We start from the raw sequence: 23,698 nt of genomic DNA, 5'->3' as shown, positions 1-23,698 counted from the left end.
AAAGTAAGACCCCCTAAATCAAATTGCTGTAGCTTTTGAACGGAATTATTTTGAGATATGATTTTTCGTAGGTAGTTTTCTACACTCACTAATCAACTCCTGGAAAAAAATGACATTGATCGATAGAGTCATGCATAAATAATTAAAGATTGAATTAAAAATGACCATTTTTGAAAGTCACAAGAGTCGTTTTTCAGATTGTGCAAATACAAAGTTGGGCAAAAGTTGTTTTCAGGTGAATTTTATGGTGTTAAGGCTGTTTTACTATCCATCATTTAGCCACTTCCACTCACAATTTTGATACTGTATGTTCATGGTTAAGTAAGCACAATATTCCAGGGGCCGCAGAAGCAGGGTGGGGGGGGGGGGCTGGGGGCCCCCACTTTTTTCCATAAGCATATACAAAAATGTAAAATTGACCATACGATTGTGATTTTTTTTTGGTCAGCCACCCCCCCCCCCCCACTTTTGGCTCAGCTCCTCCCCCACACTTTGAAACTGTACCGCGGCCCCTGTATCGACATATCTTCATAGGGGTTTTCGGTAGTATCCTCTCCATCTTGTTAGGTCTTTTTAAAATTTGAAAATGTTGGTGGCTACCCCGATTATAGGCCCCTCCCCCATTTTTAAAATGTGGATCCACCCCTCATTTGTCCATAAATTAAACTGATCCTGAGAAAATGTTGGGAAAATAATACATTTATGCAGTATAAAGAGTATTCATTCCTAAGTTTTCGAATGTGCTCGCTCAACCATGAAAATGTTAAAACTGGAAAATATGTGGTGATAGAAATGATGGATGATAAAAACAACAGCAATTAAAGTCACATTTGAAACCGAATTTGCCCCAATATTCAACTTATTACCCTTTAAAATGAGTCTGTGACATTGAAAATACCCATTTTCCCACTTTGATGCGTGCTCACTCATCCATGAATAAACAAATCGATTTCATTTTTGCACAGAATTCTGCCCATAGGTTGATAAACATTACTGCTAAATGACATTGCTAAAGACAGCCTTCAAAAAAAGTTCCACCATATTTAATAAGGGGTTACCTATTCTTAAACATATGCACCCATAATGTACACACGTCTATGAGAGAGGAAGTCAAAATTTTAACAAATATGAAATAAGGGTTTGTTTCATGGACGGTTTTTGTAACTTCTGCCAACGGTTATTTCATGAAACTTAGCACATGATTTCAGAGTAACACTATCCAAAAGGCGCGCACACCATAATAACAATTCGATACGGCACATAGTGGGGCCAAGGCCTTGAACTTTCTTCCAATTTGCATAATTTTCGAATATTGTGTGCTCACTGAGGTATTAAACATCGGGATTTTCATAAAAAATCAAATCAAATAAACCATGCAAGGATGTTTGTGACAGATATCCATAGTTACAAATTGTATTTTTTTTTCCAATAACGTAAAGAAGAGCTAATCACATTCCGCATGTTCAGTCAAGCGTGAATGTTTCATTAAACGCCTTTGAATCATTGAAGCATGTTAATTGCTCATGAACATGACGAAAAAAATGATAAAAGATCAGTTTCAGTTACCAAAATGACACAATACTTGCCTATGATATTTGAAAATCGTATTTTTTGTTTTCAATAATTGTTCATTGAACCGTGAAACGATGAATATTGTTGATACTCTTCCAAAAAATATTTGTCATCATATTCGATCATTCTTATTGATAAAAATGTGTAAAAAAATCAAATTATAGCAAATTAGGACTTGTGATTATTCAACTGTTAAATTTAGCACAAAAAGTTGTATCGTCTTTTAGAAAGTACCTTTTACAAGCCTTCTGACTATTTTTCATGATGAGAATGTGGAATCAGTTCCTATAAAATGGAATCAAAGTGTTGATATTTGGCTTGTGACTTTTGAAAAGTGACATTTTTGCCTTCTGATGGTGCTCACTGAAGCATGAAGTAAAATACGTCCATAAAATTTACTCAGAGGGTAGCTTATAACATTACCTACACGCTCATGTAAAAATATATCAAAAACTCGCATTGGTTCGGAAATTATTGATGTTTTTTCAAGGGGGGACTTATTTTTTGTTGTTGTGTGTGTGTATATATATATATATATATATATATATATGTATATATATATATAAGAAGATATAGACAAGTTCCGGCGGAAGTAGGGGGGGATTAACATAATTGATTTATAAATTAAATTTTTAATTAGGTGTTTGTTGATTTTAATGAAGTCAGAGACGAAGAGTCATTGTTTATTTGTAATAATGGAAAAAGAAAATGAAATATATTACAAGAAGGCATCATTCGTAATGTAAAGAAGGGAATGGAATATTTTTTCAACACTGTCTGAGACAAAGCGGTCAAGTTGGAGATGGAGATTTTTTGTAATGTGTGGAGAGTAGGGATTGATGATTGGACAATGAAATTAGGGTAGTGAGTTGGTCAAGTTCACTCTTTTCGGTGAGGATTTTGGATACAGGCAGATGTTTGCCAAGCAGCTGATCTGTGCGTGTGGGGTCTTGGATGCCGCCAGGTGTTTACCAAGTAGCCTCATCTTTGTGAGGTTTTAGATAAAGCTATTAAAAGCCAAGTAGTTTTCAAAACATCTATCTGCAAGAAGCCATGTTGTAATAGGATAATTATGAATTAACGGTGACCTCCTGAAACACTTGGTTAAGATGACCATATAGGGATGCATCATTGATTAATGAACCTCGAATGTCATATTGGTTAGACAGTGAACATAATTTCAGGGGGGTCGCTTGCAATTTAACATTCCTGTTTCCATGGTTTCATGCAGGATAGCTGTCACCCAATCGGTACGTCTCATTCCGCCATTTTGCCACTATTTAGGCGTTGCATGCAGCGTTTACGGCGAAACAACAGTATCGTCGTGATCGTGGAGCTTGTGGGGGTAATACGAGAGTTTATCTGGAATCCACTTTATTCCCTCATATTATTCCAGCAGTGTGGCGTTGCGGCGTCTAACGGCGTCATTTGGGTTGCGGTATAGGAGATGCACAATTTACCATTTGTCAATGACTTCGATGAAGTTTGGTGATTGAAGATATGATGTTAAATGTTGGTCCCAATCATAAATCATCATTTCTCATAGATACATGTCTGTACAAATTTATCACACACACACACACACGCACTCTAACAGAAACAAACACTCTCTATTTATAGGATAGTGGGGTTTAACACTTCCTCCAATTGTTTGTCGCATGACCCTGCATGCCCCTCAGTTTATTTTCAAAATCTTCAACCTCGCGAAAACAAATAATTATTCAGATCGAGTGTCAATTGGAAGAGCAGGAATGCATCAATATTGTCGGAATACTTTTTTATTCAATTTTGTATTTCCCGAGATCGAAGTTCAAAATGTCTCATTTGTATGGGAAATATATTTATAGAGGGCATTATAAAATCGGATCAAATGGTCAAAGTTCATGTTTGCAATGATTTTAATAAATAAAACAACAAAATAACGTTCATTCTTTTGAGATTGTTATGTTTAAGAAATGTTATTAATATTCTTATCATCATCATTATTATTACTATTATCATCATTATTATTACTATTGTTATTATTATCATTATTATTATTACTATTATAACGCAAAACTTCAGTGCGACGCGATTTTTCAAGTGCCATGTTTGCTGCTCCCCTGCATGCATTCATGCCCCTTTAAGGTTCGTGATGAACTATTACATTAATTATTTGATGTGGCCAATAGATGGCGTTGCTATATAATTTTAGAATAAATTTGTTTGGAAACTGAACTTTCAGAGAAGTTTAGAATATCTCCTTTACAGTAAAGTAACATTGCAAATAGAATAAAGGCGCTCAATCGCATCGTCAAATCTGTAAATTTCATTTAGCCCTACATGTATACGATGTGACATGATTGAAAGCACTTCATTGCGGCGTACATTGTCACATATTTCTTTTTATCTTTTTTTTTCTCAGAAGGGAGATATGGATCGTCAAACATTACATGGGTTTCTTTAGCTCCAACGGAAAGGGACCAAATGTCATGTTGCTCTGTCCTAGTGTTTTCGTAAGTATGCGTTGCTCGAACATTTCTCAGGAAACACACAAACCCACACTCACATACACCCTGAAAGAAGACATTTTTATTTAATTATAATGTTTTGTTTAATTATCTAACCAGGCGTTCACAGTTCGTTTTACTTGATTGTAATATTTCTGAACGTAAACCTGTCCTTTGTGGAGTTCCACAGGGCAGCATTCTTGGTCCACTTTTGTTCATTATTTACATAAATGATATTGATATATCATCTAGATATCATCTTCAATTTATACTTTGCGCTGGTGACTCTAGTATATTTCTGTCGCACCCCGACCCAGAGCAACTGACGCAGATATTTAATGACGAACTAAAAATGTTTCTTATTAGATAACAGCTAACAAGCTCTCTCTTAACCTAGAACAAAAAGACTAGCTACATGCGATTTAGCAACAAGATTACGACTGTACCAAAATATGTGATTTTAAATGATACTGTCATTCAAAGAGTGCGATCTACTAAAATTTTGGGACTGATCATTGATGACAAGATCTTCTTGGAAAGCACATATTGACAATATTTGTAAAATCATTGCTCGTAACACTGGTGTGATTAGAAAATGAAGTTACTTATAACCCCATTATACTTTGTTATCATTATATTCAATGTTAAATTTAACCTTACTTGAATTACGGACTTGTTGCTTGGGGTAACGCAGTGAATTCCCAAATTAATAGACTTTTTATATTACAAAAAAGTGATTCGTTATTTATAAGTCATGCAGAATTCACGGCACATACAAATATTCTGTTTTTGAGAAATGAAATCTTGAAGTTAAAGATTTAAATTCTTTCAACTCGGACATTTAATGTACAAGTTTATATAAAAAATTACATTTATCTTTTAATGATATGTTTGTGAAAAATAATACAATTCCTAGGGACTTCACTCGCCACGCGAGTTCCTTTCATTTACCCCTGAAAAGAACATCGTTTGCACAGAAGACTTTTGTTTTTACTGGTCCAAAATTGCGGAATTTTTTTTCAAAGGATATTATACAAAGTAATTCAAAACAAAATGCCAAAGAAAAACTTATAAAATATCTTTTGAATTCATATTAGACTATAATTTTTTCCCAAAGTTACGTAAGTCAGAACTTAATATGAAAATGTGTTTATTAATTTCCCTTGTATGTATGTTTAATTAGTCATACGATTTCTCTATACAGTGTATACTGAATCATCTATTTTTATTATTATTTATTATTTTTTATTTGTTTACTTTTATTCTTTACATATATATTTTTTTGTTTATTGCTCTATTTTAAACTATTTTTTCATAAAATGTACCAATAAAAGGGGGACTTCACCCTACAAGCAACGGTTTTTTAGCTGACCTCCTTCTCTTTCGATTTCACTGTATTATTGTATTATAAAAATTGATTTAAATGTGATCTTGTAAATATGTATATTGAACTATCATTGTCAATGTAAAAACATTGAAAGAGGAATGAAATAAATTGAATTTAATTGGAATAAATCGTTGTCATATATGGCAAAAATTGCTCAAACTTTTACTTTCAAACGTTATAACGGATGTTTTACAATCAGGGAAACAAAGCTGCATTCTTAGAGTAAAAAAAAAAACTTCCCCTAGTTTTTACTTGTTGTAAACAAATGGAATAATTATTCTTTTCAGTTTTAAGGCATGGATTAATAAAAGGTTCAAATCTTTGAATTACATAATATACTGACAATTAGTTTTTTCAAAGGAAATGACAGGTCAGAAATTGAATTGTCAGAAGCAGAGTTGGATGTGCGCAAAGTGGACTTTCTAGTTTGCTATACATGCACGAGTGTTCTTATAGACGAAATAAAGTCATATGTTATCTCACCACAATGATGCGACTGCATGGCGTGTTAGGATGGCATGCATGCACTATCCGGAAGATGTTAAAGATAAGAGATAAAATAGTGCGTGTGGTATTAGGGGTGATGAAGATTATGGTGATGAAACCTAAACCTGAACGATGACTACTGTAATTCGTAGTTGAACAGAAGGTTAGGACCTCATTACCTTCCTTAACAACGACAAGACGTTTTAGTTCCCGTCTTTTTCCCAATCTGAGCCGTGCTTTTTATGATCACCCATTTGATCAATATAGAACATGAATTTGTAATAATAATCAGAAAATGATAAAACTGTCAAACTTCAAATTCTATATGACAATCAGAAATTTGATTGGCAAACAATTCCTTTCCTCTCCCAAAACAAAGAAAGGTAACAAATTATATAAATGCAATCGTTTTCACGAAGTCGTCTCCCTCCCTCGAAAGCAAAAACATATTTCACCAACCGATTGATGCGCGAGCTGAACTTTTTTGATATTCAGATTAGAAAAATTGACATTTTAAGGGCTGATTTTAGGAATTCATAAGGAACAGACATATATCGTCGATCCACTAATGCGAACGTAAGCATTGACAGGAAATGTTTTATATTAAGACCTTAAAATGAGGCAATAACTATAAGTAGTCATGATAAAAAAAGCATTTGTCACTACGTAATACAATAATAACTCGAAGTGCGAGGAAAATTTTGATGTATATTGACTTGAAAACGGGAGGTTTTAGTACAACTGGATTATATATCTTGTTAACAGACAATGCGAGCAGCATGATTAATGAAGACATAAGCCCTGAGCAAATAAAGTTTAACAGAATTATGAAAAAAATGTTTCTCATATAATATAACATGACATAATTACAATTATAATTATGATGAACAATTATTTCTTCTTTCCCGCTACGTTTCTCTTCCTTTCTCCTTTTTTTCTCCTTTTCCCCGTTTTTTTTTTTTTTTTGGGGGGGATGGGGGGTAGCCGATTGGGGGGGGGGCACGTGCCCCCCCATGCCCCCCCCCCGTAGTTACGCCACTGGTCTCATGGGTCAGTTATACTCGTACTGACATCAAGCTGCAATTTCCGTAGGTCTTACTTACGTACTATCAGGTGATTTCTTGTAGGACCATCAGTAGTTTCCACACTGACATACACCCGTCCACTCGAAGTCCACGCTGCTAGAGTCTTTGGGCAAGCCTGAGCATCATGTAGAAGTTTGAAGTTTGTTGCTGTCAGGTCCTCAAATGGTGATATGTGCGATCCTTTCAGCCTTCTTCTGTTAGCGAATAACTGCTGACACGACTTGTAGAAGCGGATTTTTACGTTGATACCTCTGCTCTTCGTCTTATCAGCTTGGGGCTTCCCTACATGATGACTGCGATCTAAGTTGACTGCATCGATTACTACTCTTATTGTTTGTGCAACATTATAAAATTGTCGTTTCCTCACACAATTTCGGCGCGAATACTGTTCCAAGGAAAGTCATATTTTGTTTGAGGCCATCGACTTTCTGATTCAAGCTGCTGCTCCCGTTGGTCTTAACCATTCTGGACATCCATCATCTGACTTTTCATCTTATTGAATCTAGTTTACAGGTTACTTGACATCACTCACTTCACAACGCGATTCCAATTCAGCAATACAAGTTTCTTGTTGAGTAAGCCCGTCTAAAATAGTAACACAATTTTTCTCCACACCATCCGAAATTGCCTGGAAAACGATTTTTTTTTCAAAATGCTCAGCCATCGCAGCATTGACTGTTTTAGTAGACATAGTTATCTGGCAAGAAGAGGCAGCAGTAGTAAGTTATTCAAGGTAAACACATCACAAATCGAGTTCTGACGTAACCAGGCAAACTTATAACATCAAATGGCATAGATGGGGCTGTAGAAATCAAAACAATTACTCACAGAGAGTAATCATGCGTAAAGTTAATTTAAAACACATGAAACCTGTCACATTCGACTCCTAAATCTGGCCATTAGAATATTAAGAAGTTATCAATAATACGCAGATGCAGTTTCCAGAAACTCAAGAAGCAACAATTAATACTGTTTAATGCAGCTGATGAGCAAGAGTCCTGGACGATCTTTTCATGATAGAATACACGATAGAATACGATCTACAGGGGCGGATCCAGGATTTTGAAATAGGGGGGGGGGGCGCCAGCGGCGAGGGAGCGAAGCGACCGAGCGGGGGGAGGGTGTGGGAGGGGGGATACCCCCCTCCCTTGGCAAGGACTTTTTCAAAAAATCATGTCCAAAAGTCGTATTTTGAGAGCACCTTTAGAAGAAAAATGCACACTTAAATCACTGTAACTTCATGAATAAAAGACACATACTGACTCATTTAGGAGCTGGTTTCCAGTCACACACCGTATAAGCGGTCATTCAAAATATACATTTGGCAAAGGCTCTTCACTTGCTTGCATCGTGTGATTGAAACTTCAAATTTAAATGATACGAAACTGAGACTTGTAATCGATAAGTTCCGAATAATCCATTCTGTTTATTGTCATTTGTGTATTTACATTGTGTGTTTCAAACAAGAATTGTTTAGTCGTATGGCAACATGCATAAAATTTGGTTCTTTTTTCCCCAAAATGCACAGTAAATTGTTACAAACTACAGAAAAAAACGACATCATCTTCTGGTAATCAACCTTTTCCCTCGTATTATTTTCAAATCATCTTCAATAATCCAGTCATTCTGCACAACCTCAAAGTAATATAATGCTTCTTAAGGGGATTCTCATCATTTTTATTGTTTACGTTCAAAGTCTCTCATCGCGTTGCCATCTTAACTTATGACCAGCCAGGATGAAATTGTATTTATATTTATTTAACATAAGATAATCAATTTTTTCGAAGCACTTGTTAAAACTATACCACAAATAATTAAATAAGGTCAATGATAAAATGCTAGAAAATACATGTAAGGAGCTTTGATATCCAGTCCATAATTGTATAAGTTATAAGTTACTTTTTAACAATACACAATGTGTCCTCGGGACGTTTTTCCCCAGCACTAAAGTATTTTTATTCTCCCCCCCAAACCCCCACCCCCCGGTCACATAAAATCTTCGCTCCTTACGCTGACATATAGCTGCCTATACACAGCAAACGCGGAGTGGGGTCGACTGGTGATTGAGAATATACAATTTTGCTCCTTGATAATTCGTTGGAATGATTGCTTCGGCGAAACTTATTTGGGGCGCCCTGGATAATATGCCTCTGAATCTACCAGAAAGTGTAAAAGTTAGTTTACATTAAATACAAATATGTCTGACCAGTGGCGTACCGTGGGTCACGGCATTGGGGGGGCACCAACAAAAATTTCGGGTCACTTAGGGAGCGCGCGAAGCGCGCTCAGTTGTCAGGTATACTGACCTAATAGAGAAATTTTAAGGACATGCAGTGCCATCAAACGGATATGTATCTCACTGATTAAATAATGCGAGCGCGAAGCGCGAGCTGAAAATTTTTGATATTGACGGCTAAATATTGACATCATAAGCAAATTGTTTTGTAATCATGATACTTATCTGTCTCGCTAAACAAACAATGCGAGCGCGAAGCGCGAGCTAAAATTTTTGTATATATTGACCCTAAACAAGAAAATGTTAAGGATTATATTTTAGAATCCATTAAGAGTATAATTATCTCATCATAGTCATCTAATGCTATTGCCATCCTTTGCTGATTTTGTTAGAATTACTTGAACACAGTCATGAAGCACCTTTTGTAGTCATGTAATCATGATTATCATACGCATCTTACTAATCAAATACTGCAAGCGCAAAAGCGCGAGCTGAAAATTTAGGAAATATAGACCTGAAGAGGGGCATTCTAAGGGTTGTTTGTAGGAATTCTCTAAGACCCTACGTATTTGACTAACCAAATGATGCGAGCACGAAGCGCGAGCTGAATTTTTTGTATATATTGACCACAAACATGGATATTTTAAGGACTATAGTTACGAATCCATTAAGACAGAGTATACATATCTCACCATAGTCATCTAATGCGAGTGCCAAGCGCTTGCTGATTTTGTTAGAATTACATCTAAACACATGGAGCACTTTTTGAAGTCATTGTAATCATGATTATTATACGCATCTCACTAATGAAATACTGCGAGCGCGAAGCGCGAGCTGAAAAATCTAGGAAATTCAGACATGAAGAGGGGCATTCCAAGGCTTGTTTGTAGGAATTCACTAAGACCCCACGTATTTCACTAATCTAATGATGCGAGCGCGAAGCGCGAGTTAAAATCTTTTGATATTCAGATCAGAAAAATTGACATTTTAATGACTGATTTTAGGAGTTCATGAAGAGCAAAAATCTCACCAATCCACTAATGCGAAAGTTAGCACGGACAGGAAATGTTTTATATTAACCTTAAAATAGGGCAATAACTTTCAGTAGTCATGAAAAATAAGAATATATCACTACTTAAAACAATAATAACTCTAATTGAGAGGAAATATATTATTTTATTGTATATTGATTTGAAAACGGGAGGCTTTAGTACAGCAGGTTTATATATCTCGTTAAAAAGTCTATGCGAGCACCAGGAACAATGAAGACGCAATTAAGCAAATTATGTTTCATAAAGTTGTGAAAAAATGCTTCGTATGTTATATAATATAACACTATGATAACAACAATTTCTTCTTTCCCCCACTACGTTTCTCTTCCTTTCCCCCTCTTTTTCTCCTTTTCCCCGTTTTTTTTTTTTTTTTTGGGGGGGGCAGCCGATGGGGGGGGCACGTGCCACCCATGCCCCCCGTAGTTACCCCACTGTGTCTGACCTATACATTTCAGTGAAAACGTACATGACCAAGGCAGAATGATAATGCTGCGCACGTGGCGCCCGATATAGGGCTTCATCTTTGAGTGAAGAATAATCTCGGGGATAGAAATTATCATTCGCATCGTTGACACTTTCTCTCGCGATCTGTTACTTACAATTTACATGTATTTGCCATAAAGACGGACAAACGCATGTTACAAAAAACACAAAATTTCGGGAAAAAATGATATCCAATCCAACATCTTCACACTGGTCACTGCACTGCAACTCCCGATTACAAGTGGTGCAACTTTCCAACCAATCGACTTGCGCGCCCTGGAATTCCGGAATTTACATATTGCAATACAGTATGACAGAGGTGCATTTGTGCGAACACAAAGGCCATGAGCGTAAGTTAAAATATAGTTTTGACTAGATCTAGCCCTTGAAATTGACTACATTGTACCAATCCAGTGAATATAACCATCCAAAAAAAAAAAAATCCGGCGGAAAAAGGGGGGGGGGCGCGCGCCCGGGGCGCCCCCCTCTGGATCCGCCACTGATCTATTCATGATACATGTATACAGTAATGCGCTTGGATGTGATAGGGTCACGATTTGTCATTTTCAGGTGCCACGATTAGGTATCCCGTTCAGATTCAATACATTCCGATAAGATTGTCCCGATTGAGTACACGTTAAGGTAAATTTCTGATACGAACATCATGAGCACATACTCGATTTAGGACTATTTGGTACGTACATGTACATGCGGATACGATCATACGAAGGTTCTTTTTTTCTAAATACGAAATGATGCTGACTGGGATCGAGAGTTATTACGAAATGTGCTACAGTTGGAGACTGAATGATATAAATAAATTCAAAGTGTCAATAGACTTTATTCTTTTCTTTGCTTTCCTTAGAGTATATAATGAATATGATCACCTACAACCATTCACAAGAGCAGGAGAATAGAAAGATGACAGATGACTGTATGCTTACATTGTGTCCAATGGAGAAGAAGACAAGGAACGACAAGACAAACCCCAACACCGACCATATTAGGTCAGCACATCTGCAGTCAGGCATTTTTGGTTGTCCATGACACAATGAGAACATTTGTCCGGTGTTCCAGGCTCCTGAAGGTCGGATGGTAAAAGTAGTTTCATATAATCGGCATGCGTGGATAACCTCAAGTAGTTGTCGAGTCACCCACATCACTTTGTGCAATCTCTGCCTGGGGTGTGGTACTCATTCTGAACATTCTTCTCGGTTGAAGAGATTGTTCTTTTTCTCGCACTCTTCCTTCCATTGCCGATGTCCTAACAGGCATACTAGCAATTCCTGTATCACCAGAATGTTGAAAGAGCGGAGTGCTCTGCTGTTAGTGACGGCGTGGCAGTGGAGACCAAGATGTTCTTAGCAAATCAGTGAGTTGTTCTTTGTGGGTTGGTATTCCCCTCGTTGGATGAGCTCCACATGTGTTAAATGATAAGCAGGATTCCCCTCTACTGATTTCATGTTCAACGGCTTACTCGGAAAATAATTCCCGTCAACATAACATCGATGCGGCAGATATGGCAAGTTTCGACTCAGAGCCCTCGTATAAGATACAGTAGAAGTCCGGATCTATTCTAAGTTAGTTGAGCCACATGGCTGATTTGCTTGTTTGCTATGTTAAATTAGAAGTCCAGTACTTAAAACGAAACTCGAATTTCGATTTATTTTCCCAGCGTGTTTGTCTCATTGAAGACAACTTTAGAAAAAAAATCGAAGAAGCATCGAAATCCCCCAAATTGTCAAAAATCTAAAACCCGAGTGATCTCGCACGCGACCCGAGTGATTAGTATAAGCCCAATATAGCGTGGGTCAACAATAAAGTAAATACAGATTGCATTTTCAGATTACAAAGAAGAGCTTTGCGGCTTCAATCTGGGTCTGGATATTTTGGCCATACTGATCACAGATATCTACAAAATTCAAATTGCAATTTAGAATGATCAGTTAAATCGAGTTACCCTATCATTTAGTGAGGATTTTGCTTTGAATAGGGATATTGATAGTTGTCCAACCAGACATTCATTCAATACAAAAAAGGACATTAGCCCTTTAATCAATAAAATATGTAGGACCATACATTTTGAATTCCCAACCATTAATTGTATGTACAAACTTGTAACAATACATGTCTTTAATATATCATTCAAGAAGAATACGAAGGATATATATTTTTACACATACTGTAAGTTATGGAGGTGATTGATGAAATTTTTAAAATTTGTTTTAAAATTTAAAAAAAATTATTTCTATATATCTTAATATTTCATATGGGCATTATTTCAGTTTTTTTATGAATGGTATAGTTTACATGTTTTAGCTGAACGAATTACTTACATAGAATCGTATATAACGAACGTTGCACTTGAAACAAGTTCCTTATTGGGCTTCATTTTTTTAACAATGTCATATTACCTGTATTCTGTCAATTCATTTTGTATTATGTATGATGAAAAATAAATCAAACAAGCTCGGTATTATCACTGTTTCGCTTTCGAATTTCTTCAAAAAATGTCATGCTTAGGCCTACTTTAAAAAAACTAATGTTTTGTTTGATATTAATTTCTTTATTTCATTTCGATTTCTTTATATCTTTCAGCGCCCATAATCCAGAAACGGCCAGAGGATATGGAAGTATAATACGGAAGATCTATGATTGGCAAGGTGATTATAATCCTAGTATTTATTCATACTGATAGTGAATGTCGTTCGAGAAGTTTATTGTTTATAACAATAACAATGATAATAATAATAGTCAGTCCTTGTATAGCCCATAACACATTATAAATAACTATGCGCTTCCAAAGGAAGTGGGTATTATTACCCCGGCTGTAGCTCAAGCAGCCTTTCCAGCGTTCGGCATTTCAAGGAAAAAATTCCTGCAAGGTACCCATTCACCTCACCTGAGCTGAGTGCAGCACAATGTGGATAAATTTCTTGCTGAAGGAAACTACACCATGGCTGGGATTTGAACCCACGACACTATGTTTCAAAGTCTGAAGACTAATCCACTGGGCAATTACGTATCCTGTCTATTTGCATCTATACTAGCATCTGAAAACTTTACAAGAAGGTATTACATAAAAAAGAATTGTATGAGGATTATTTTTATTCATTGTTTGTTCACAACTCAAGAATAGAATGCAGATTACAAATTACAAATTTTATACCGTGTTGACACCCTGCCCATGCCCGTGGTGCAGATCCGCCAGCCGTTGTAGACTTGACTCGCGGATTATCCCTTGTCGCATTTACACGTTACCATAGCTTGCGGATGAAACTCGGCTCTCGGGGCAAAAACACAGATCAGTGGATTGAATTTTCGTCATGATCAATTAGGATCAAGCACCTGTGAACAAGAGTTCGTACACCCCCGTCACAGAAAAGGTGTGACACCATAGAGTGTTAGTACGGACCCTCAAGATCACTGCAAAGTATGTAGTTGTCCCAAAGTGGTATATATTTGTCTACAGTCGAATTCAAAGAGCGATGTAAAAGAGCAGAACATAAAGAAAAAAAATCATTAACCTTTAAGGGGAAGGTGAAATGTAAGCTGCCATATCTCCGCTTGTATATGTTACAAATGCATCATGGATGTATCGAAATGTTGCTGTTTGATAATGCAACTTTCACGTTACAGCAACATTTGAAAGTGAAATTATGAAATCGAACTTTCAAAAATAGGAATACATTCATGGACAATGTCAATTTCCATCTCAAGTAGTTATGAAAAAAATGAGACTATAAAATGATTCTGTGTGTTTGAATATGTGGCGTTCGTTGAAAGTACAATTGGATTAAATACGCATTATTCATAACAAAAGGAAGATTTTAAAACATTTCCAGATATGTTTTAACTACCATATGGGGCACATCGGGTAGCTAAAACATATCTGGAAATGTCTTATAATCTTGGCTATTATTTAAATTTTTTTAGTGCCGTTAGTTTGAGATCCAACGCCACATAAATCAGATAAAATTACTTGTTTACTGGCTTTATAATCTGGTCCTAATCAAATTCATTACCAGTGGCGTAGGAAGACCTCCACAAAAAAAATCAAGTATAAAATGATACTGAATCTTAGGCCCCGTGATACGACAAACATTTAAAGTAAAAGTCTAGATATTATGATAGATTTCAAACGAATTTTATATATTTTTGCGCAAATACTGATGATGATGAAATTCAATGTTCGGATGAATATTACTACTCAGTATTCCCATTCATTTCAAATGAATAAAATAGTTTAAGCAAAGTGCAGGTTTTCTTTGCATTATTAAACTTACATTCAATTAACTTAAACATTCATTTTATTCCAATTGACATTTTATCAAATGTCGTATATAATATAAACATCAGTCAATCAAAGTAAAGTACAGTATATAAATTGTACACGGAAGCGGGTGCTTGTGTCGGGAAGCACTTCTTTATATGTAGTTTATATATTATGAAATACTACCATATTGTCCCAAAGTAGTTTTAAGACGACATAATTGGCTTTCTCTACAGCGAAAACACCTTTTGCCTCAATGGGGGCTTTACAATGGCAGATTTTCCATTAAGTAGGCAAAATACGGAAGGATGAGTCACTTCTGCAGCCTCCTCAGCGGAGTAAGTTTCGATTTCCTAGCACTTCTTAATTATGTAGCTGATAGAGATTTACCTACTTTCTCGTGTCCAAGTGGTTTCATGATAATGAAATTTGCTATTTTACATAGCAGAAACGCTTTTTAGCTTTAATGGGGCCTCAAAAATGGCAGATTTTTTTCCCATAAATATGGAATATGCAGTACCCCCCCCCCCTGAGTTGGATAGGTTTCGATGTTCCAGCACTTCTTTATGTATCTGATAGAGAAAACACCCCTTTGTCCAGAAGTGGTTTCATTCTGATATAAGTGGCTTTTGACACAGCAAAAATGTGTTTTTGTCGAAAAAAGGACTTAAAAATAGCAAATTTTCCAAGATATAGGCAACATTCAGAAAATGATTGGTATGACTTTGAGCCCTATAAAAATTTCTCAATTCACATAACCCACAATTCATTAAAAACAAATCTGATATGTTTGACAACATTGCTAAAATGTAGTTATGAATGACGTATATTTAATTGAAGTTTTTATTGTGCGCTACATGAGTAACAAAACAAAATTACTTTATTTTTCAATTTTTCACATCTATTTGAGATGGAAAAAAGACAATGACCATGAATGTATTCCTATTCTGAAGTGTTATTACCTTAAGTTCACTTTTAAATGTTGCTGTAGTGTGAGAGCTATCACCCCTTAAACTTTTTAGACATCATCGACGCATTTATGATATGTATAGGCCGAGATATGGCAGTTTACATTTAAGCTTCCCCACAAAGGTTATTTATATTTTTCCATTTTTGATGTTGTTGCTATTTTACATCGCTCTCTAAATTCGACTGTAGAAAAAAGTAATACCACAATTTGAGACTACTACCTATTTAGCAGTGATATAGAGGGTCCACACTGACTACCTATGGTGTCAAACCTTTTGTGTGGTGTCGGTTGTAAGAACTCCTTTCAGGGCCCCTATGAAATTTTTGTGCTAATTCCCGGGGTGGACTTGATTTTGTGTTTATACAGAGCCGGAGCAAATTTATCGCGTTTACACGCATAAAAAGGTGAGTCTGTATTTACCGGCTCCCGGAACTGCACCGCGAGCCGGGTATTAATAGAATAAATGACAAGTTAAGAACTGCTATGTTTTGAGAAGACAAACCGCCCTCTCACACGGTAAAAAAAGGTCAAGCACCTGTGAACAAGAGTTCGTACACCCCCGTCACAGAAAACGTGTGACACAATAGAGTGTTAGTACGGACCCTCTAGATCACTGCAAAGTATGTAGTTGTCCCAAAGTGGTATCACTTTGTCTACAGTCGAATTTAAAGAGCGATGTAAAAGAGCAGAACATAAAGAAAAAAAATCATAATTTGAATGATGATCCCAGCAAAAAGATAAGGCTACAATCGAATTTTTAGCACGTTTGAGACCAAACTAGACCATTATTAGAATTACTTACGCTAATCAAAATTACGAATTCAAATTCTACTCCGGAGGTGAATTCCAGTTAAATTTCACTAAAATTACTGTACGAATTTTGCGTGTGAAAGGCTTCACCTCCAAAACATCTTTTGGGGATGGAGCTTAATTACGATACCTATTAAGCAGTTACGTAGATAATACAATGGACATGCACCCATCGTAGTTTGCATTTGTGATGCAGTGCTTTGATTGATATGTCACCATTGACATAGACCGCCTTCGCTCGGGAATTCGAATTCAAATCACAGTTTTAAATTGAGCACGTGATAGGCCCGATGATTCTACAGACGAATTGCAATCACCACTATAATGATGATTCAAGATTGACTCATACTTATGAAAGGCCTTGTATATTTTAAAAGTCTCAATTAAGTTTTGTTGGAACACTCTATTCAATGCTATATGATGGCAGGCATTTCTAATCAGGCATTAGAATGCTCAGTATGCTGAATTTTATGACAGGGAAATTGTAAATCTAGTAGACAATATTGGGTCTGCTGACAAGGAAAAAAAAACAATTAGCCTTGTCAGTTCGTAGTTCCTTTCTGCGCATGATCAAAAGATTCTACGCCTGACCAGTGGAAGGTCATTTGTACTAAAGTGACATGGTGGTTTAAAATCTAATGAGATAAGCACCAACTTTGATGTCTTGATTATTCATATATTCTTTTCATTGTGGTTTTCATTAACATTTACAAAAAAAAAACCAACAATGCGTCCACGAACGACTGGTATTTCACAGCTTGCCAAGTGCTTTGTTCAACATGCTATGATATGCATTCAAAGTAGAAATGTAACAAATACCTTCATAAATTGTTCATTAGTGTGCTATTCTAGTCTCTTGGTCTATTAATTTTCTTCACCCTGCTATGTAAGGCAAAATGACGTAATATCTTGCTTTGAAATCTGCCTATCATAATAATGAAAGAAATGAAAGGAATTTGACCAAAATTGTCCATGAACGAGCTGGTCTATCATGTCTGTAGGGAGGACGGGGGGGGGGGGGGGGGGTAACCAATCACGTATTGCAACAATGGATATTTCACTACAATACTTTTCAGGAAGGTCCCTTTTAGCACCTAAAGGCGCTGTCACACCTTGGCGTTTTAGACAGCGTATGTCCGACGTATGAGGAATTTGGCGAATACGCTGGCGTACGTCGAATACGTTACGGGTAAGTTTTGCATACGTTGAGAGTACGCTAAAACACGCTGGTATACGCCGTCATGCGGCGAGGTCGTCGAAAAATTTTGTGCAAGCACAAAATTTTTCGACGTATGCCAACGTATGGCTCATACGTCCCGCATACGCGGGTCATAAGTTGTAGGCAAGTTACGCGATCGTTGATACACGTTGACACGCGTTACTCGTAAGTTACTCATAAGTCGATGTACGTCGAGATAATGTCCAGCGTACCCTAAAACTTAATTCTAACCTATAACGTGCTTTGAACGTATGTGTAACTTAACTCCAACGTATATTGACGCATGAAGACGTGCTCGGACGACCACAAAACAATACTGAACGTGTTTATAACTTACAGGTACCGCGCGCGGCAGCGTATCGCTGACGAACACGTGTCATAGCCTATAAAAAGGCTGCCCTCGACTATTCAAATCATAACCGCACGATACATCACCGTATCAACACCACCGCCATGCCGAAGAAAACTCCTGTGAACCCCACCTTTGTATACCAATTCCTATAAACGTTGTCAATACGCCATTATACGGTAGCTGTAAGTTATAAACACGTTCAGTAAGTTTTGTTGTCATCCGGAGCACGTCTTCATACGTCAATATACGTTGGAGTTAAGTTACACATACGTTCAAAGCACGTTACTCATAGGTTAGAAGTAAGTTTTAGGGTACGCTGGACATTATCTCGACGTACATCGACTTATGAGTAACTTACGAGTAACGTGTGTCAACGTGTATCAACGATCGCGTAACTTGCCTACAACTTATGGCCCGCGTACATGGCGTATGCGGGACGTATGAGCCATACGCTGGCATACGTCGAAAAATTTTGTGCTTGCACAAAATTTTTCGACGACCTCGCCGTATGACGACGTATACCAGCGTGTTTTAGCGTACTCTCAACGTATGCAAAACTTACCCGTAACGTATTCGACGTACGCCAGCGTATTCGCCAAATTCCTCATACGTCGGGCATACGCTGTCTAAAACGCCAAGGTGTGACAGCGCCTTACGTTAGGCTATCGTAGGGCATAAGTTGTGTACGCCAGCAATACGCTAAGCATTCGTTGGAATACGTTACTTATAAGTTAACGAAGCGTTCGATATAAGTTACTAATACGTTATGTGTACGTCCAACTCGTTATGAATACGCTAAGTATACGCCCAGAGTTGAAAAAAACAACAACAAAGTTCAGCGTATGCCGACGTTTTAGAGAAATTTTGATACGTCGGGCATACGCTGTCTAAAACGCCAAGGTGTGACAGCGCCTTTACTAACAGTTCTTCAAAATCCAAGCAGTGGAAATTTATGAAAAATAACGGAAATTACCGAAATTTTACAAACTAAACGCCCAAACCAATTTAATGTGAATTAAAGCTCACGATACATTTAATGTTAATAATCAAAATTGTAAGCAAATCTTCCTCATTTGGATATTTTGCATTTTTTCGAATTTGGAAACAAAAGAAATTGAATATATTGTTGTTTTTCTCACATAGACTGCTTGAAAACATTTCATTAATGTTTAAATGTATGTGCTACTACCAATAAGCATGAGAATTTACCATAATATCTGAAATTGTTTTTACATATTATGCAAATTTCTCATTAAAAATTGAAAAATAATATAAACGTTACAAATCAAGTGTTTAAGTCATTGTAATTTGAACAAAAGTTCATGATGAAAAATTAAGTTCAATTTTTCAATACAAAGCTTGAAAACCTGCCTCACTTGCATATCATGCAAATAAGTATCCTTATATGGAAAATGTCGATAAATTGAAATTGTTATTGTATTGATTGCAGTAAAACAAATCAGTTGCTCAAATGAATTTTCTTCCAATTTACACAATTTACGAAAAGAAAAAACCAAGCATAATGCAAAAACAAAACAAAAAAGAGGAGTTAGCGAGGGGGAGAGAAGGGGGGGGGGGGGAGGTGTTACACCTAGAAATGTAATAACCACCCACATATGTAATAACGCCCACAAATGTAATAACACTTTATCCAAAAATGTAATAACGCCCACAAATGTAATAACACTTTACCCACGAATGTGATAATTTCACCCACAAATGTAATAATTTTTGATCGCCCACAAATGTAATAATAACTTTACCCACAAATGTTATAAATTTGAAGGGCTTTTTGGCAAACCGTTCTAAACTAAAATCCGATTATAATGCGTTCATATAGCACACAAGTGCAGAGTCTCTTTTCCTGACCCGGTTAATTAACAAATTATACTATAAATCCAAAGTCTTTATTCCAGACCCGGTTGTTTCAAAAATAATAATATGAGCCCAAAGTCTTTATTCCAGACCCGGTTGTTTCAAAAATTATAATATAAGTCCAAAGTCTTTTTTCCAGACCCGGTTGTTTAAAAAAAATATAATTTTAGTCCAAAGTCTTTTTTCCAGACCCGGTTGTTTAAAAAATGATAATATAAGTCCAAAGTCTTTTCTCCAGACCCGGTTGTTTACAAAATTATGATATAAATCCAAAGTCTTCTCCAGACCTGGTTGCTTGAAAAAGTATAACATAAGTCCAAAGTCTTTAATCCAGACCCGGTTGTTTCAAAAATTATATTATAAGTCCAAAGTCTTTTTTCCAGACCAAGTTGTTTAAAGAATTATGATATAATTCCCAAGTCTTTTTTCCAGACCCGGTTATTTCAAAAATTATAATTTAAGTCCAAACTAAGATACAATAATGATATTCCAGTGGAATAAAAATGAGAATCGAGCTTAGTCTTTTCTCCAGACGCTAATAGTAAATTGAGAATCAAGCATAGACTTTTCTCCAGACCCGGTAACTAAAAGCTGAAACCCTACATTAATGCATTTATATAGCACAAAAATGCGAAATCTTTTTCCAGACCCGGTTAATTAAAAAATCATAACGATTATAAAAAACAAAGACCCATGATCTTATTTATGCTAAATAACGTTGTTGTTCTTGTTGTTAGCTTTGGTTTTGTGGTGCGCGTCATTCAGATATTAAAATAGAGCGTAGTCTTTAGTCAGACCCAATTATAAAAATCATTAAAAGACAACAATAACAACAACAAAACAACGACACTGCAACTATTTTTCAAAAAACAATTTTTTTGTATATTCCTTCCTTTTTTCTATGAAAAAAAACACAAATAACAGAATTTTTACTACATATGAAAAAAAACTGAGAAATAAGATATCAGTAACCAATAGGGGGATTACTTCCCGAAATCGATTAGGTTGTTAATCAACGATCTATGATATAGTATATAAAAGAAAAACATTCTAACAAGAGGGGATAACCATTCCATTCCATGTTTTTATTTGACAATAAGTCATGATTGAATGATTGACTATTTTTGCCACCCACTTTTTGAGAAGTAGGGTAACAATTTTAATTAGAGTTATTTTTATTACCTCTTTATTATTATTATTATTATTTCTTATATATTCATTCCTTTTTATTCTTTGAAAAAAAAAACTTTAAATACATATGAAACAAAAACTGAGGGATAATAAATCAGCACACAATATGGGATTACTTCCCGAAAACGATAAGGTTGTTGATCGACAATCTATGAGATATTATATAAAAGAAAATGATTCTAACAATAGGGAAAACGTTTTAACAAGTTCTTCGGTACTTTAAATTTTCAGTGTACCAAGCACCATTTGTAATATATTCAGCATTTCTTTTTGAGTAGTTACAATTCCAATAATCTCAGTGGCCTAAGATATATTTTCTGGGGTTATATTGACCCGTAAGGTAAAGAGAGAGAGAAAGGGGGGGGGGGATTTATGTGTTAAAGAAGTGATAAGATAGGAAAAATTGATTTGAAATGACCGAAAGAGAGACAGGCAAAGAAAGAGGAGCCCCTCCCACACCCGTACCAGGTTAGGCTGTCCCGTCGGTAGATTCAGGTCCATCATCATCTTGAGGTTTCATCTTTCTAGGGGACAAACGTCTTTAAATATGGTGAAGTCTTTGCTCTAGACCATGTTATTTCAAAATTTTTACATTATTAGAAACGATAAAAACAGACAAACAATATTAACAAAGACGCCACAATATCATTCATGTAGAATAACGTTGTTGTTATTTTAGGTTTTTAAGGCGTGTATACCATTCAGATCTGAATATTTACGCCTTTTATTAATTTGTCGTTTTTGTGGTAAGCGTTATCACGGGGTTTTTATAGTTTGGGAGAGGCTGGTGTCTCTAAATTTCAGATTAATCTTTTGCTTAATTTGTATTTTTAAGAGAACTGGGTGTGGGGTGAAGACAACTCACTAAACCCAAGCATTTTAACTTGGTTTAATTTTAAAGATTGGTATTAGCTTTTTTTTCAATATTTGTTTATCTTATAAATAACTGGGACTAGATTAAGGTCTAGGCATAATATCCATGTTATTCAACAGGAATAAGAATATGACAAAGTCTAATGTTTTTAAGAATGTTTAAATTAATTTCTAAATGACTGGGTCTGGAATAATAATAATAATAATAGCGGTATTTGTAAAGCGCCTTTTGCCTGAGGATACAAAGCGCTGCTATTATTAACCCGGCTTTAGCTCAAGCTGCCATCACCAGCGCTCAGTGCATGCAAGGAATTAATCCTGCCGGGTACCCATTCAACTCACCTGGGTCGAGTGCAGCACACTGCAGATAAATTTCTTGTTGAAGGAAAACACGCCATGGTTAGGATTCGAACCCACGACCCTCTGTTTGAAAGGCGAGAGTCAGAACCACTAGACCACGACGCGCCCGCAATAGAAAATAGAGACAACGCTCTAAACATGTGACTTTCTACTTGGTTTTAATTTGGAAGATTGTTGGTTCTTAGATTCGTTGTTGGGGGTTGGGTTGTATTGGTTTTTTATTCTTGAAATAAGTTTGTCTGGAGAAAAGGCTACAATCGATCTCCATGTTATTCCACAGTAGTTAGATTATTGGGTATTCGTTTTAGAATATGGGTAAAAGCTTTTTTTTTTAAATAACCAAGTCTGGAGAATAGACGTTTGCTTTATCCATGCATAATTACAATGTTTTGTAGGGGTCTGAGTATTATTATATAAAAAAATAGGGGTGTGAGGTAAAGACATATTTTTTTTAATAATGGGTGTAACTTTTTAACGTTTTAAAACTCCAAAAGAACATGATAGGGTCTTATGTGAGAAGATTCTTATTCGTAATTTTTGTAATGATTAGTTCTGGAATAAAGGCAACGTTCTAAACCTCTTTTTAAAAAACAGGTTCTTAGGTTCTAGGATTGCTTGGTCTTAGATTTGGAATCATTTGTATTTTTACTATTAGCGTTATTTTGAAAAACAAATGACTGGGTCTGGCTGAAAGACTACGCTATATGTCCATGTTATCCAGCATCAATAAGATTATGGAGTCTTTATACAGTTTTTGTTGTTGTTGTTTTGTTATTTATAATTTTTGAATAACAGGGTTTGGAGAAAAGGCTAAGCTCGATTTTCTTTTTTTTCCACTGGAATATCATTATGGTATCTTAGTTTGGACTTATATTATATTTTTTTTAATAAACGGGTCTGGAAAAAAGACTTTGGACTTATATTATAATTTTTGAAACTACCGGGTCTGGAAAAGAGACTTTGGACTTTTGTGCTATATGAAGGC

The 23,698-nt window shown here is 36.0% G+C and overlaps 1 protein-coding gene across 1 annotated transcript in view; it reads left to right on the top strand.

The window, feature by feature from the left end:
- Window positions 1-3,984: 3,984 nt before the first annotated feature.
- Window positions 3,985-23,698, top strand: part of LOC121416987 — a 32,079-nt gene continuing 12,365 nt past the window's right edge. Inside the window, exons 1-2 of the mRNA XM_041610525.1 lie at window positions 3,985-4,067; window positions 13,389-13,453. Of these exons, the coding sequence (XP_041466459.1) occupies window positions 4,039-4,067; window positions 13,389-13,453 (94 nt within the window). The 5' untranslated portion in view covers window positions 3,985-4,038. The remainder of the gene's footprint in view (window positions 4,068-13,388; window positions 13,454-23,698) is intronic.

This window comes from Lytechinus variegatus, chromosome 6, assembly GCF_018143015.1.
Source record: "Lytechinus variegatus isolate NC3 chromosome 6, Lvar_3.0, whole genome shotgun sequence".
In the NCBI taxonomy this organism is placed as follows: domain Eukaryota; kingdom Metazoa; phylum Echinodermata; class Echinoidea; order Temnopleuroida; family Toxopneustidae; genus Lytechinus; species Lytechinus variegatus.
This window is presented reverse-complemented; position numbering and strand designations above follow the sequence as displayed.